General features: G+C 44.0%; 1 protein-coding gene across 1 annotated transcript; it reads left to right on the plus strand.

Annotated features, from left to right (window-relative positions):
- The first annotated feature begins 405 nt into the window (after positions 1-405).
- Positions 406-14,273, plus strand: LOC135273181 (WASH complex subunit 2-like). Its single transcript, XM_064372101.1, has 9 exons — positions 406-488; positions 2,612-2,794; positions 5,065-5,691; positions 6,386-7,012; positions 7,707-8,333; positions 9,028-9,654; positions 10,349-10,975; positions 11,670-12,296; positions 13,831-14,273. Exons 2-9 carry the CDS (start codon positions 2,747-2,749, stop codon positions 13,939-13,941), a joined length of 3,921 nt encoding a protein of 1,306 aa, XP_064228171.1. The 5' UTR covers positions 406-488; positions 2,612-2,746; the 3' UTR covers positions 13,942-14,273.
- Positions 14,274-17,295: the final 3,022 nt, after the last annotated feature.

Raw genomic sequence — 17,295 nt, forward strand, 5'->3', positions numbered from 1 at the left:
ATGTCTTCTAGTTGAAATATCACAGGAGTGAGACAGAGAGAGAGACTCATAATCGTCTGATGGCAGAGGTAAGGATCTGAATGAGGGAGGCGTAGGGGTTGACAGACACAAGTAGACCGATGCAGGTGATGCATGAAGTACCCTGTCCATAAGTCCCGGGTGGTGATATTTGTTGCTTCTCCCTTTTGGTGCCGTCTTCACTATCCTGTCTTCTCTTCCACCACCACATTTAGCTGAAGCCCTAAGAGGATGGTTTGGGCTTGTTCTGAATATGGCCATGCTCATTAGACACACTTTTTTATTGTTGTGGATGTTGTGTGCTCTTCTTTTGGTAGAAAAAAGAGATCGTCTCTGAGGCACCACTTTTGCTGTTTAGCAATGAAGAAGAGAAGGAGGCAACACTTGGAGGGAAGCCTGTGGATAAGAAGGTTGAGAGTGCCAAGGAATCATCAGAATTTGGGAGAACTGATGTGGCCGAGTCAGAAAAGGTGGACTTTTTTCTCTTGTATACTTGAATACATTTGTCTCTCATGTGTTGTTTTAAACACACACAACCCCTTAAGTTTTTTGACCACAGAAAATAAATGGCATATTTGTAGGCCGATTTGAAAACACAGACAAGGAGTCTGTGTCCCCCTGGTGCAGGAAGCCTCTGCAGGGCCTTTCCTCCTGGTCCTTCTACAGGACACATGTACGCTGCGGTGTGGCTGCCACTGTCTCTGCAGTTACTGTCATGTCATGGCATCATTGCCTTTCTAACTTGTTCTCTTCTGTGCAGCGTTCCTGTTACCCTTGGTTCTCCTTTGGTCCCCAGCTGTACTTGAATTTAAATGTCAGTTTTAGGCTGGGCATGGTGGCTCACGCCTGTAATCCCAGCACTATGGGAGGCTGAGGCAGGCAGATCATGAGGTCAGGATATTGAGACCATGCTGGCCATGGTGAAACCCCATGTGTACCGAAATACAAAAAATTAGCCAGGTGTGGTGGCGCACACCTGTAGTCGCAGCTACTCAGGAGGCTGAGGCAGGAGAATCGCTTGAATCCGGGAGACGGAAGTTGCAGTGAGCCGAGATCATGCCACTGCACTCCGGCCTGGCAAAAGAGCAAGACTCCGTCTCAAAAAAAAAAAGTCAGTCAGTTTTAAGGAGTTGTTAGTTAGCATCCTTTTACATTTTTTGTTTTTTGAGACGAAGTCTCACTCTGTCACTAGGCCGGAGTGCAGTGATGAGATCTGGGCTCACTGCAACCTCTACCTCCCGGGTTTGAGATTCTCCTGTCTCAGCCTCCTGAGCAGCTGGGACTACAGGTGTGCGCCACCATGACCGGCTAATTTTCATGTTTTTAGTAGAGACGGGGTTTCACCATGTTGGCCAGGATGGTCTCGATCTCTTGACCTTGTGATCCGCCTCCCAGAGTGCTGGGATTGCAGGTGTGAGCCACCATGCCTGGCCCAGCATCCTTTTACTTTCAGATGGTGTTGGCAAGGAATTACAGAGTAGACTAAAATTTGTACTCTTTCTAAAACACTAGCTTTCGTGTCCTGGACAGTCTGCCATCTTTTGCAGGAAGCCTGTGGGTAATGCTGCTGGCCATGCTTGGCCATTCAGCCGTGTGGTTTCCTGCAGTCTCTATAGGCCTCCTCTCTTTCTCTAACTTTTCTTATATGCTGTGTGTCCAGCTGCTTAGGTCTAGTATCTCCCAGAGCCTGTGTGAAGAGCGTTGCATTTGCATTTCCTGCTGAGGCTCCTTGGAGCTACAGTGATACGAGCATTTTATTTGTACTTGTGTTCCTGCATGACATTCTCTTCCCAGTGGCTGTGTGAGGACCCCAGTCCTATTCCAATTGTGGTCCACACTTGACTGGCTGGTTGCTGTGCTGCCTTCTCCCTCACTGAGTGTAAGCCCCTTGCAGATTGGGCCAGGTTTGTTTTGCTCACCATTTTATCTGTAGTACTTGGCATATTACCTTGCACATGGTACGCACTATGTTATAAATTATGTATTTCTTCAAAGGAGCATTTTTTGAATAGTTTGGGTACTCTGAAATCGGAATGTACCTCATAATCAATCGTTTCTTACCTGAAATGTGCTACCTGTTGAATGAATGAATGTTGCCTTTTAGAATTACTTGAGAGGTTCTTCTTGAATTGCATATACAGTGTAAAGCCTTCTGCAATTCAAGGGTCTGATTTTGCCCTTTAGATTTCCTCCTTGGAGCTTATGTATTAAATGCTAGGAATTCATGGTCCACTCCCAATGATTGGCATTTGTGTTATCTTTGCCACTTAGAAGTTCTTCGTAGCTCCAGAGCAACCAATGTGCATCAGGATTATAGCTGTCCTGTCACTTGGTAGCAGAGAGGGACCCATGGTCTTAAACTGCTTGGAAAAATGATCTTTGGCTATGGATGATTGTATAAAACTGTCTCTTGGAGCAGCCAATCAAGAACTGACCTCAGTGTTTTGTTACTTGGGAGCAAATGTGATTGACTGTGCCTTGAATCATGCAAATGTGGCAGTTACTGAATTAATGAGAAGCTTGGCAGGCTCCATGTAGGATTTGCATTTCCAAGTGTTACTTATTTTCTTTCCCTTATTATTTTCATTTTCAGGAAGGACTTTTGACTAGATCTGCTCAGGAAGCAGTCAAACATTCTGATTTATTTTCTTCATCATCCCCATTGGACAAAGGAACCAAGGCTAGAACCAGAGCTGTTCTTAGCTTGTTTGATGAGGAAGATGATAAAATGGAAGATCAAAACACTATCCAAGCTCCACAGAAAGAAGTAGGAAAGGTGAGCAAAAAGCAGTAGTGGTTCAAATCTCTAGACGAGATAAAAGACTCTCATCTCATGGTGATCATTCTGTCATGTGAGTTACTAAAGGAATCTTAGCCTTCAGTGCAGCATGTTAATGATTCTCTGCAGTCATTTATGTATTTGGGAATCTTAATCAAGAACTCTTACCTCAAGTAGCAATGTTAGGATAGGGGATTAGAATTTTACCCACCTCTTCTGGAATTTACAGACCTTGTTGTTCCTTCTAGCAAAGCTTTGCCCCTTGACCAGTTATGGGATATAAGCAACAGGAAAAAGAAATTAGGCTGAATCTGTACAGTTAAGTATTTCTAACATTCACTTTAAGAAATATGTGTTGTAGATGGACGTTTCATACTGATCGGATGTCAACAAACTCTTTCTGTAAAGGGTCTCTTAATGACTATTTTAGCTTTTGTAGATCATACGGGCTCTCTCATAACTGCCTAGCTCTGACATTGATAGCATGAAAGCAGCCCTAGGAAAGATGAAGATGGTTGGGCATGACTGTGTTCCAATAAATTGTATTAATAAAAATAGGTGATGGTCATTCTGTGAGATTAGTATGACCCTGATATTAAAACTAGGCAGAGACATTACCAGAAAACTACAGATACCCTTTATGAATGTAGATGCCGAAATCCTCAACAAAATACTACTAAACCCAATCCAGCAAAAATGTAAAAAGGATTGCACACCATGACAAGTGACGTCTAAAAATCAACTGATGTTATATCAATACAGATGATATAATACACTGTATCAATAAAATACAGAATTAAAAGGTACATGATCATCTCAACAGATGCAGAAAAAGCATTTAATAAAATCCAAACCTTTTCATGATAAAAAGCACTCAGTAAATTAGGCATAGGAGGGAAATTAATGAACTCAATAAAGGGCATCTGTAAAATCGCACAGCTGATATCATACTTAATGGTGAGAGAGTGCATGCTTTTCAATCCTAAGATCATGAATTACACAATGATGTCCACTCTAGGCAATTCTAGTCAACCTCGTACTGGGGATTCTAAGCAGGGCACTTAGGTGAGAAAATGAAGAAAAGGCATTCAGATTGGAAAGAAGAAGTAAAGTAAAGCAATCTGTATCTGCAGATGGTGTGATCTTTTATATAGAACATCTTAAGGAATCTACAAAAAGACTATTGGAACTAACTAAATTTATTAAGATTGCAGGATGTAAGATCAGTATGTGAAAATCAATCGTAGTTCTGTAAGCTAGTAATGAACAGTAAACTAGCTTATGAAAGTTACTAGTAGTAACATTTTTTTTCTTGAGACAGAGTTTTTTTACTAGTAGTAACCTTTTTTTTTCTTTCTCCCTTCTCTCAAAATCCTTAGCTGATCTCCAAGTAAGTGACAGGACAGAATGACCTAACCCTGGCAAACAGATTCATTTCAGATGTTTCCAGATCTGTTTCCTTGTAGAAAATAAAACATCCTTCCTTTTATTACATTTTTTATTGGCTTTTTTTTTTTTGGTCAAGTTTCAATTGGCAAATGAAATTATGAAATTCCCCTGAAGTTGGCAAACGTAATCATACTTTGCTCAAAGTGGAGCGTAGCTTCTCAAAATTCCACTTGTTTGTGTATTTTGGAAAATATCATAAACTATTGCTGGGTCATTGCTACTAAGTGATTCATGTTTTGAGACTATATTAAAAGTTCTGATTTCTAAGCCATATTTCTTATGTGGAATATTTAACATTTGAATTTAGTGACTTGAAGAAAACAGCACCTTAGATTACCTGTTTTTATTGTCTTACATTTCTCCCTGCTCCTGGAGGCTGAATTTAGACTAGCCCCCCAACAAAAGTTAGCACCAGAATTCCCCCTGATTCCTTCTTGTTTTGAAAGATACCCAGGTTTATATTGAGGGCACAGTAGGGGCCAAGGGAGGGGTTCTGAGAAACATAGCAGCAACGTGCCTACTCTCCAGGTTTCCAGCAACAAATGAAGCTTTTTCTCTGAAACGGAACTGAAACGGCCCTGGAAAGATTAAAAAATGGCGAACGCTAAAGGATTAAGAATGACTTAGTCTTAGAGTGCTAGGAGCTGTTAAACTCATTCCTTGGGAATCATTAAGAAATAACCTCTTGTGTATTCTTAGATAGCATCTTGACTGAAGTAGGCCAGATAACCTTACGATATTTTGAGTCACTGATTCTTTGCCATGGTAGGTTTGAACACCGTATCACCAGATCAGCGTGTGTTTTTTTGCCATTGCAGGGCCGGGTCAAGGCGAGGAGGAGGCGTAGACGACGGACTCGTGCGGCTAGGCGGCTGGCTGCCCAGGAGTCAAGCGAGGCTGAGGCCACGGGCCTCCCCGGGGGACCCACTGCGCAGTGGGCTGATGGTACCATTTCCCCAAATGGCCATCGGCCACAGCTCAGAGCAGCCAGTGGAGAAGACAGCACTGAGGAGGCCCTGGAAGCTGCAACTGCACCCTGGGAAGGTGGTCCTGTGCCTGGAGTGGACGGAAGCCCCTTTGCGAAGTCTCCGGGTCATTCCAGAGGGGAGGCCGAGCTTTGCAAAGTCTCTAGGGACATCTTTTCCGCGGGCACTGGATCTCAGTCCGTGGAGAGAACAACACCCAAGGCAAAGATAGCAGAGAATCCTGCCAGCCCTCCAGGGGGAGGTAAAGAAAAGAGCCCCACGTTTCCTGCTCTGAGGGAGGCCAGCAGTGACGGCCATCTCTTTCAGTCTGCTAAACCAAAACCGGCCAAGGAAACAAGTCCCTTCCCTCTCCTGGAAGAGGAGGAGGATCTCTTTACAGATCAGAAAGTCGGGAAGAGTGAGTCAAGACCCAACAACAGTCAGCAGGATGTCGTATCAACAACACAAGACATTTTTGAGGTAACGGGACTCAACATGTTTTTGCGTTGAGGTTAAGGAAGGTATCTGATTGGCTCATTTGAGCCACAGATTATGTTTAGCTTTTTGCGTGCATGTCCCATAGCTTAGTAATTACAATTAGGCTCTTTTACTGGTAAGTTTAACATTGACTCAGAAGTGTTTTTTTTTGGTTTTGTAAAGGGTATTTTGTAAAGGTTTTTTTGTCACGTAAAGGGTATTTCTCGGCTGACCGTAATCATTGATACAGCTCTAGTTTTTGTGGTTTTGGTTTTTTTATAGAATTTCGTAATTGGCTTCTCAGGCATGCCACACAGTGACACGCATACAGCATACACAAGTTCGAGACCAGCCTGGTCAATGTGGTATAACCCCGTCTCTACTAAAAATACAAAAATTAGCTGGGTGTCGTGGTGCACGCCTGTAGTCCCAGCTACTTGGGAGGCTAAGGCAGGGCAATCGCTTGAATCGGGGAGGCGAACGCTAAAGGATTAAGAATGACTTAGTCTTAGAGTGCTAGGAGCTGTTAAACTCATTCCTTGGGAATCATTAAGAAATAACCTCTTGTGTATTGTTAGATAGCATCTTGACTGAAGTAGGCCAGATAACCTTACGATATTTTGAGTCACTGATTCTTTGCCATGGTAGGTTTGAACACCGTATCACCAGATCAGCGTGTGTTTTTTTGCCATTGCAGGGCCGGGTCAAGGCGAGGAGGAGGCGTAGACGACGGACTCGTGCGGCTAGGCGGCTGGCTGCCCAGGAGTCAAGCGAGGCTGAGGCCACGGGCCTCCCCGGGGGACCCACTGCGCAGTGGGCTGATGGTACCATTTCCCCAAATGGCCATCGGCCACAGCTCAGAGCAGCCAGTGGAGAAGACAGCACTGAGGAGGCCCTGGAAGCTGCAACTGCACCCTGGGAAGGTGGTCCTGTGCCTGGAGTGGACGGAAGCCCCTTTGCGAAGTCTCCGGGTCATTCCAGAGGGGAGGCCGAGCTTTGCAAAGTCTCTAGGGACATCTTTTCCGCGGGCACTGGATCTCAGTCCGTGGAGAGAACAACACCCAAGGCAAAGATAGCAGAGAATCCTGCCAGCCCTCCAGGGGGAGGTAAAGAAAAGAGCCCCACGTTTCCTGCTCTGAGGGAGGCCAGCAGTGACGGCCATCTCTTTCAGTCTGCTAAACCAAAACCGGCCAAGGAAACAAGTCCCTTCCCTCTCCTGGAAGAGGAGGAGGATCTCTTTACAGATCAGAAAGTCGGGAAGAGTGAGTCAAGACCCAACAACAGTCAGCAGGATGTCGTATCAACAACACAAGACATTTTTGAGGTAACGGGACTCAACATGTTTTTGCGTTGAGGTTAAGGAAGGTATCTGATTGGCTCATTTGAGCCACAGATTATGTTTAGCTTTTTGCGTGCATGTCCCATAGCTTAGTAATTACAATTAGGCTCTTTTACTGGTAAGTTTAACATTGACTCAGAAGTGTTTTTTTTTGGTTTTGTAAAGGGTATTTTGTAAAGGTTTTTTTGTCACGTAAAGGGTATTTCTCGGCTGACCGTAATCATTGATACAGCTCTAGTTTTTGTGGTTTTGGTTTTTTTATAGAATTTCGTAATTGGCTTCTCAGGCATGCCACACAGTGACACGCATACAGCATACACAAGTTCGAGACCAGCCTGGTCAATGTGGTATAACCCCGTCTCTACTAAAAATACAAAAATTAGCTGGGTGTCGTGGTGCACGCCTGTAGTCCCAGCTACTTGGGAGGCTAAGGCAGGGCAATCGCTTGAATCGGGGAGGCGAACGCTAAAGGATTAAGAATGACTTAGTCTTAGAGTGCTAGGAGCTGTTAAACTCATTCCTTGGGAATCATTAAGAAATAACCTCTTGTGTATTGTTAGATAGCATCTTGACTGAAGTAGGCCAGATAACCTTACGATATTTTGAGTCACTGATTCTTTGCCATGGTAGGTTTGAACACCGTATCACCAGATCAGCGTGTGTTTTTTTGCCATTGCAGGGCCGGGTCAAGGCGAGGAGGAGGCGTAGACGACGGACTCGTGCGGCTAGGCGACTGGCTGCCCAGGAGTCAAGCGAGGCTGAGGCCACGGGCCTCCCCGGGGGACCCACTGCGCAGTGGGCTGATGGTACCATTTCCCCAAATGGCCATCGGCCACAGCTCAGAGCAGCCAGTGGAGAAGACAGCACTGAGGAGGCCCTGGAAGCTGCAACTGCACCCTGGGAAGGTGGTCCTGTGCCTGGAGTGGACGGAAGCCCCTTTGCGAAGTCTCCGGGTCATTCCAGAGGGGAGGCCGAGCTTTGCAAAGTCTCTAGGGACATCTTTTCCGCGGGCACTGGATCTCAGTCCGTGGAGAGAACAACACCCAAGGCAAAGATAGCAGAGAATCCTGCCAGCCCTCCAGGGGGAGGTAAAGAAAAGAGCCCCACGTTTCCTGCTCTGAGGGAGGCCAGCAGTGACGGCCATCTCTTTCAGTCTGCTAAACCAAAACCGGCCAAGGAAACAAGTCCCTTCCCTCTCCTGGAAGAGGAGGAGGATCTCTTTACAGATCAGAAAGTCGGGAAGAGTGAGTCAAGACCCAACAACAGTCAGCAGGATGTCGTATCAACAACACAAGACATTTTTGAGGTAACGGGACTCAACATGTTTTTGCGTTGAGGTTAAGGAAGGTATCTGATTGGCTCATTTGAGCCACAGATTATGTTTAGCTTTTTGCGTGCATGTCCCATAGCTTAGTAATTACAATTAGGCTCTTTTACTGGTAAGTTTAACATTGACTCAGAAGTGTTTTTTTTTGGTTTTGTAAAGGGTATTTTGTAAAGGTTTTTTTGTCACGTAAAGGGTATTTCTCGGCTGACCGTAATCATTGATACAGCTCTAGTTTTTGTGGTTTTGGTTTTTTTATAGAATTTCGTAATTGGCTTCTCAGGCATGCCACACAGTGACACGCATACAGCATACACAAGTTCGAGACCAGCCTGGTCAATGTGGTATAACCCCGTCTCTACTAAAAATACAAAAATTAGCTGGGTGTCGTGGTGCACGCCTGTAGTCCCAGCTACTTGGGAGGCTAAGGCAGGGCAATCGCTTGAATCGGGGAGGCGAACGCTAAAGGATTAAGAATGACTTAGTCTTAGAGTGCTAGGAGCTGTTAAACTCATTCCTTGGGAATCATTAAGAAATAACCTCTTGTGTATTGTTAGATAGCATCTTGACTGAAGTAGGCCAGATAACCTTACGATATTTTGAGTCACTGATTCTTTGCCATGGTAGGTTTGAACACCGTATCACCAGATCAGCGTGTGTTTTTTTGCCATTGCAGGGCCGGGTCAAGGCGAGGAGGAGGCGTAGACGACGGACTCGTGCGGCTAGGCGACTGGCTGCCCAGGAGTCAAGCGAGGCTGAGGCCACGGGCCTCCCCGGGGGACCCACTGCGCAGTGGGCTGATGGTACCATTTCCCCAAATGGCCATCGGCCACAGCTCAGAGCAGCCAGTGGAGAAGACAGCACTGAGGAGGCCCTGGAAGCTGCAACTGCACCCTGGGAAGGTGGTCCTGTGCCTGGAGTGGACGGAAGCCCCTTTGCGAAGTCTCCGGGTCATTCCAGAGGGGAGGCCGAGCTTTGCAAAGTCTCTAGGGACATCTTTTCCGCGGGCACTGGATCTCAGTCCGTGGAGAGAACAACACCCAAGGCAAAGATAGCAGAGAATCCTGCCAGCCCTCCAGGGGGAGGTAAAGAAAAGAGCCCCACGTTTCCTGCTCTGAGGGAGGCCAGCAGTGACGGCCATCTCTTTCAGTCTGCTAAACCAAAACCGGCCAAGGAAACAAGTCCCTTCCCTCTCCTGGAAGAGGAGGAGGATCTCTTTACAGATCAGAAAGTCGGGAAGAGTGAGTCAAGACCCAACAACAGTCAGCAGGATGTCGTATCAACAACACAAGACATTTTTGAGGTAACGGGACTCAACATGTTTTTGCGTTGAGGTTAAGGAAGGTATCTGATTGGCTCATTTGAGCCACAGATTATGTTTAGCTTTTTGCGTGCATGTCCCATAGCTTAGTAATTACAATTAGGCTCTTTTACTGGTAAGTTTAACATTGACTCAGAAGTGTTTTTTTTTGGTTTTGTAAAGGGTATTTTGTAAAGGTTTTTTTGTCACGTAAAGGGTATTTCTCGGCTGACCGTAATCATTGATACAGCTCTAGTTTTTGTGGTTTTGGTTTTTTTATAGAATTTCGTAATTGGCTTCTCAGGCATGCCACACAGTGACACGCATACAGCATACACAAGTTCGAGACCAGCCTGGTCAATGTGGTATAACCCCGTCTCTACTAAAAATACAAAAATTAGCTGGGTGTCGTGGTGCACGCCTGTAGTCCCAGCTACTTGGGAGGCTAAGGCAGGGCAATCGCTTGAATCGGGGAGGCGAACGCTAAAGGATTAAGAATGACTTAGTCTTAGAGTGCTAGGAGCTGTTAAACTCATTCCTTGGGAATCATTAAGAAATAACCTCTTGTGTATTCTTAGATAGCATCTTGACTGAAGTAGGCCAGATAACCTTACGATATTTTGAGTCACTGATTCTTTGCCATGGTAGGTTTGAACACCGTATCACCAGATCAGCGTGTGTTTTTTTGCCATTGCAGGGCCGGGTCAAGGCGAGGAGGAGGCGTAGACGACGGACTCGTGCGGCTAGGCGGCTGGCTGCCCAGGAGTCAAGCGAGGCTGAGGCCACGGGCCTCCCCGGGGGACCCACTGCGCAGTGGGCTGATGGTACCATTTCCCCAAATGGCCATCGGCCACAGCTCAGAGCAGCCAGTGGAGAAGACAGCACTGAGGAGGCCCTGGAAGCTGCAACTGCACCCTGGGAAGGTGGTCCTGTGCCTGGAGTGGACGGAAGCCCCTTTGCGAAGTCTCCGGGTCATTCCAGAGGGGAGGCCGAGCTTTGCAAAGTCTCTAGGGACATCTTTTCCGCGGGCACTGGATCTCAGTCCGTGGAGAGAACAACACCCAAGGCAAAGATAGCAGAGAATCCTGCCAGCCCTCCAGGGGGAGGTAAAGAAAAGAGCCCCACGTTTCCTGCTCTGAGGGAGGCCAGCAGTGACGGCCATCTCTTTCAGTCTGCTAAACCAAAACCGGCCAAGGAAACAAGTCCCTTCCCTCTCCTGGAAGAGGAGGAGGATCTCTTTACAGATCAGAAAGTCGGGAAGAGTGAGTCAAGACCCAACAACAGTCAGCAGGATGTCGTATCAACAACACAAGACATTTTTGAGGTAACGGGACTCAACATGTTTTTGCGTTGAGGTTAAGGAAGGTATCTGATTGGCTCATTTGAGCCACAGATTATGTTTAGCTTTTTGCGTGCATGTCCCATAGCTTAGTAATTACAATTAGGCTCTTTTACTGGTAAGTTTAACATTGACTCAGAAGTGTTTTTTTTTGGTTTTGTAAAGGGTATTTTGTAAAGGTTTTTTTGTCACGTAAAGGGTATTTCTCGGCTGACCGTAATCATTGATACAGCTCTAGTTTTTGTGGTTTTGGTTTTTTTATAGAATTTCGTAATTGGCTTCTCAGGCATGCCACACAGTGACACGCATACAGCATACACAAGTTCGAGACCAGCCTGGTCAATGTGGTATAACCCCGTCTCTACTAAAAATACAAAAATTAGCTGGGTGTCGTGGTGCACGCCTGTAGTCCCAGCTACTTGGGAGGCTAAGGCAGGGCAATCGCTTGAATCGGGGAGGCGAACGCTAAAGGATTAAGAATGACTTAGTCTTAGAGTGCTAGGAGCTGTTAAACTCATTCCTTGGGAATCATTAAGAAATAACCTCTTGTGTATTCTTAGATAGCATCTTGACTGAAGTAGGCCAGATAACCTTACGATATTTTGAGTCACTGATTCTTTGCCATGGTAGGTTTGAACACCGTATCACCAGATCAGCGTGTGTTTTTTTGCCATTGCAGGGCCGGGTCAAGGCGAGGAGGAGGCGTAGACGACGGACTCGTGCGGCTAGGCGACTGGCTGCCCAGGAGTCAAGCGAGGCTGAGGCCACGGGCCTCCCCGGGGGACCCACTGCGCAGTGGGCTGATGGTACCATTTCCCCAAATGGCCATCGGCCACAGCTCAGAGCAGCCAGTGGAGAAGACAGCACTGAGGAGGCCCTGGAAGCTGCAACTGCACCCTGGGAAGGTGGTCCTGTGCCTGGAGTGGACGGAAGCCCCTTTGCGAAGTCTCCGGGTCATTCCAGAGGGGAGGCCGAGCTTTGCAAAGTCTCTAGGGACATCTTTTCCGCGGGCACTGGATCTCAGTCCGTGGAGAGAACAACACCCAAGGCAAAGATAGCAGAGAATCCTGCCAGCCCTCCAGGGGGAGGTAAAGAAAAGAGCCCCACGTTTCCTGCTCTGAGGGAGGCCAGCAGTGACGGCCATCTCTTTCAGTCTGCTAAACCAAAACCGGCCAAGGAAACAAGTCCCTTCCCTCTCCTGGAAGAGGAGGAGGATCTCTTTACAGATCAGAAAGTCGGGAAGAGTGAGTCAAGACCCAACAACAGTCAGCAGGATGTCGTATCAACAACACAAGACATTTTTGAGGTAACGGGACTCAACATGTTTTTGCGTTGAGGTTAAGGAAGGTATCTGATTGGCTCATTTGAGCCACAGATTATGTTTAGCTTTTTGCGTGCATGTCCCATAGCTTAGTAATTACAATTAGGCTCTTTTACTGGTAAGTTTAACATTGACTCAGAAGTGTTTTTTTTGGTTTTGTAAAGGGTATTTTGTAAAGGTTTTTTTGTCACGTAAAGGGTATTTCTCGGCTGACCGTAATCATTGATACAGCTCTAGTTTTTGTGGTTTTGGTTTTTTTATAGAATTTCGTAATTGGCTTCTCAGGCATGCCACACAGTGACACGCATACAGCATACACAAGTTCGAGACCAGCCTGGTCAATGTGGTATAACCCCGTCTCTACTAAAAATACAAAAATTAGCTGGGTGTCGTGGTGCACGCCTGTAGTCCCAGCTACTTGGGAGGCTAAGGCAGGGCAATCGCTTGATTCTGGGAGGCGGAGTTTGCAGTAAACCAAGATCACCCTACTGAACTCCAGCTTGAGCAACAGAGGGAGACTCCGTCTGATATAAATATTTATGTTTTAATCAAGTTTAATTCATTCTCAATGGTTTGCTTTTGAACCTTTGCCCTTTCAGAGAAGCTTACAGAAATAATTTCTTACCATTGTATTCCTAATGATGTCTGGGAATAGACATCATTATATAATGCACTTACCACTCTTGACTATTTTTTATTACTCAGTTTGGAAATTTATGTCATTTTCTACTGTGTATACTACAGTGCAGTCAGTGCCATGGGTGTTTTAGACAAACCATTAGTGCCTAAGCCGAGAGACCTGCACTTAGACTGTTTGAGGTGTGCGTGTCTGAAGTAGTGGATGCAGGAAGTACATGATATTTTACTGGAAATGATAACTTCTATAACTTTCATGGGACTAAGTAATATTTATGGTTTGTGACTTTTGGTAATTACACAGTAAAATTACAGCTGACAAGGTTGAACATTTAAAATAGGCATGCTCTGTAGTACCCTGGAAGTATTTTAAAATAATACTTTTTTACCATAATTAATGTGCAAGTGAAGTAGTGCCTTTTGATGCTTTAGTCATTAGACTTCATTGACATTCCAATACAATCCAGCAGATGCCTGCCTCATTAAAATTTGCTTTGAGTATATAATTACTACAAATTGGGTAGAATTTGAATAGATTAATAAACTAACTTTTTGCAAAAGTGTGTGTTCATTACATTTAAGGAGTAAGTGCACAGGTAACAGATGATACTGCTGTTAGAAGCCTGTCACAATACTGTGACATCTTTGGGAACCTAATTTTTAAGTAACTTAATAAAACAAGACCCCTTTTCTCCAGCAATCTAATTCTAGCCCTGAGATTACCTTAGTGAGTTGACAGAAGTTGGCAGTGTAAACCTCAGCCTAAGTAGCTGTAACTGAACTACCTAAAGAAGTCTGCATGTGTGTCTTATTATCAGTGGTGACTGTTAAAAAGTTGGAACCCTTTTTAAAATTGTACCTCTTTTCTGTTTGACATTCTTAGGCTTTTTCAAGGATGGGAAAAGACGGAGACGTAGATAGTGCTGCCAAGGACAGGTCTTTGAGTCCTGATGATTTAACTAATCTTGAGTGCGCTAAAGCCGTCCTCTCCTAAAGGAAGAAATGAGGGGTAATGTAACATCTGAACCCCTCATCAAAAAAGACAGGAAAATACCACCTCTCCTGCTACAGAACTAGAAAACTTCATATTTTCAAAAGAAGAAACACCTCAATTCAAGTTAACTCAAGGACAACTAAGACCTTGTCAGGGCAACAACACACTCTTACACTCTTCTGTCTGTTTTAATGTAAACACAGTTACAGGTGCCACTCCAAAGTGATGGCTCCTTCTGCCTATGCACAGAGACTTCCTTAGTGTGTGGGCTGATAGCTGTGAATTATGTAAGGCTTTTAAAACAATAAAAGCTTTTTAAATGTTAAAGATAACTTTTCTGTTTCTTTCATATTTTTTTCTCCCAATATTGCTGCACATGCATTTGGAATCAATTCAGTATTCCTATTAAAACATGGGACTCAGCTGGGCATTGTGGCTCAAGCCTGTAATCCCAGCACTTTGGGAGGCTGAGATGGGTAGATCACGAGGTCAAGAGATGAAGACTATCCTGGCCAGCATGGTAAAACCCTGTCTCTACTAAAAATACAAAAATAAGCTGGGTGTGGTGGCAGGTGCCTGTAGTCCTAGCTACTCAGGAGGCTGAGGCAGGAGAATCGCTTAAATCAGGAAGGCAGAGGTTGCAGTGATTCAAGATCATGCCACTTCATTCCAGCCTGGACAGAGGGAGACTTTCTCTGAAAAAAAACAACATGGGACTCTAACAACTCCCAAAGCCAGTAGGAGCAAATGCAGCATTGTCAGGGATTGAAGGGCTCTTCCTTCCTACTCTCACTTAATATGTCTTAAAGCATTTTTGTAAGTTGCCTTAAGCATTCAGAAGTTGGTTTAATTCATGCCAGTGTTTAAGATATAATACTTGTTTTTGTTTTTGCTTAAGCTCTTTTCAATTTTAAGATAATTTATTACACTTAAAATTACTCTCTGGCCACAATACTTAGTAACATAGTGCATTAGATGGCATCTTTGAATAGTTGATTATTGTGTCTGAGAGGGAAAACACATTAGAACATAAAATTGTGCCAAAGAGAAAGATTTCCAGGAATACCGTAGAATTAGAATGAGGATGTTGGAGGTTTTCAAACAGTTACACAGAAAAAAAAAGTAAGTACAGAAAGTAGAATTAAAGTTTCTTTACAGAGGGTGACTTAAGCTTACATTTTCGTTAAAAATAAATCACTGGCTTTTTTTGGAACTAATCTAGCCACTCATTTTCAGTGATTCTCACTAAATCCTGGTAATATTGGTATACTTTTATCCATTTTAATTTTTCATTTTTAAAGATTTCCTTAGAACTTAAGGTAAAATCTTCAACTTAACATCTTATCTTGATAAACTGCAGACTAGAATCAATGATCTGATGTAACTTAGAAGAAAAAGTCAATGATGAATCCTTATTTATAAGGTGGTTTGCACCTTATTAATATGACATTAACTATATGAGTGGTCAAATATTTAAAAACCAGTTTGGCAAAGGGACATTGGACATAAATCCTTGACTTCAAGAGTCAGAGTAAGACTTCAGAGGGCTGGGTGCAGTGGCTCATGCCTGTAATCCCAGCACTTTGTGAGGATGAAGCGGACAGATCACTTGAACCCAGCGGTTCAAGACCAGCCTGGCCAACATGGCAAAACCTCTTCTCTACTAAAAACACAAAAATTAGCTGAGCATGGTGGCAGTTGCCTATGGTCCTAGCTCCTTAGGAGACTGAGGCACGAGAATCACTCCAGCCTGGGAAGCAGAGGTTGCAGTGAGGCGTGATCATGCCTGCACTTCAGCCTAGGTGACAAAAATAGAGTAAATCAATAGAATAGGGACCAGTAATATCGTTCTTTCCTTTGGCTTGAATTCCAGAAGGCAATATAGTCATTTTGATAAATGAAAAATGAGGTCAAGTTAGAATAAGAATATAAATGTCACTGAAAGTGGGTAGGTTCTCTGACAACTGTTATGGGGCATAGAAACTAATTTGGTAGTAGGTGGTAACTATGGCAGATTTCATAGAGTTTGATGCCTGGGAAAGATTAGTTCTCTGACATAAGACTATGAAAAAGATTGACTATCAAAACTCAAATTTACTTTCATTTTTAGGATTATTTTAACATTTGTAATACAGACACCAGTGAAATTTTAACTCTGGTATAGTGTGAACTAAAACGTGTTTACATCTTCATTACGAAGAAAAGACAAAGATCTGAAATAGGATTTGAAGCAAGTGAAATGGCCATTTTTGTAGCATAAAAGCGGTTGCCTATTGGCGGTTCTATATAGTTTATTCTGAGGTGAACTATGTAATGTTAAAGTTCAACGTTTCTAGAGAAAATTTATCCTGGTATTTTATTCATATGTTCTCTTTATGTAACCTAGATGCCCATACATTACTGAAATCCAGCAACAGTGTCTGATTTTATTGCAACTCAAAGTTCATTTTTTTGATATAGTTTTCCTACATTTCTAAATACACTATTCCTTGGTTTTAAAAAAACATGCCAAAGCCAATCTTAACCAAAAGCCAAATTATTCTTGATTCTGTATTTAGGTTATGCAGTGTTTCTGGAAACACTTTGCTGCGGTGTGCAGATTCACTAGAATCTTTCATCACCCAGCCCTTTTCCTAACACATTTAAGATTTCTGTGGCTTCATTTTTCCATCGCACAGCGTCCTTGAGTATGGAACTACTTGGAAAATCCTTTGACAGCTGGCAGAGAAATCTCCCAGGTAAGTGCTAGTTTCTATGCAGATTTGTAGAAAACACCCAGAATGTATCAAGTTAAGGATTAAATGACCTTAAGTTTAATGGCCAGACACTTATTTACCTGGTTGGGCCCAACGTTGTGCCAGCGAGCAATGCAAAAGATCTAGGAGGCCTTGAGTAAAGCCTGCCTCCTAGGACACGGGTTGCTAAGGCAATTTCCTTCTTTCTTTCTTTTTTTTCTTTCTTTCTTTTTCTTTCTTTTGTTTTCTTTTTTCTTTCTTTTCTTTTTCTTTCTTCTTTCTTTCTTGCTTTCTTTTTTCTTTCTTTCCTCTCTATTTTTTTTTATTGTACTTTAAGTTCTGGGGTACATGTGCAGAACTTGCAGGATTGTTACATAGGTATACACATGCCACGGTGGTTTGCTGAATCCATCACCCCCGTCACTACATTAGGTATTTCTCCTAATGTTATCCCTCCCCAAACTCCCCACCCCCTGCTATTCTTCCTCTAATTCCCGACCCCACAACAGACCCCAGTGTGTGATGTTCCCCTCCCTGTGTCCATGTGGTCTCATTGTTCAATACCCATTTACGAGTGGGAATATGTGGTGTTTGGTTTTCTGTTCTTGTGTCAGTTTGC

This window comes from Aotus nancymaae, unplaced genomic scaffold (genome assembly GCF_030222135.1).
Source record: "Aotus nancymaae isolate 86718 unplaced genomic scaffold, 86718_ANA_hifiasm-v0.15.2.pri h1tg000348l, whole genome shotgun sequence".
Classification (NCBI taxonomy): domain Eukaryota; kingdom Metazoa; phylum Chordata; class Mammalia; order Primates; family Aotidae; genus Aotus; species Aotus nancymaae.

Excerpts from the sequence above, each read along its gene's own strand:
- LOC135273181 (XM_064372101.1), top strand. The coding sequence starts at position 2,747 with ATGGAAGATCAAAACACTATCCAAGCTCCACAGAAAGAAGTAGGAAAG. Across the intron at positions 2,795-5,064 it reads CACAGAAAGAAGTAGGAAAG|GGCCGGGTCAAGGCGAGGAG; the intron begins GTGAGCAAAAAG and ends TTGCCATTGCAG. Across the intron at positions 7,013-7,706 it reads CAACACAAGACATTTTTGAG|GGCCGGGTCAAGGCGAGGAG; the intron begins GTAACGGGACTC and ends TTGCCATTGCAG.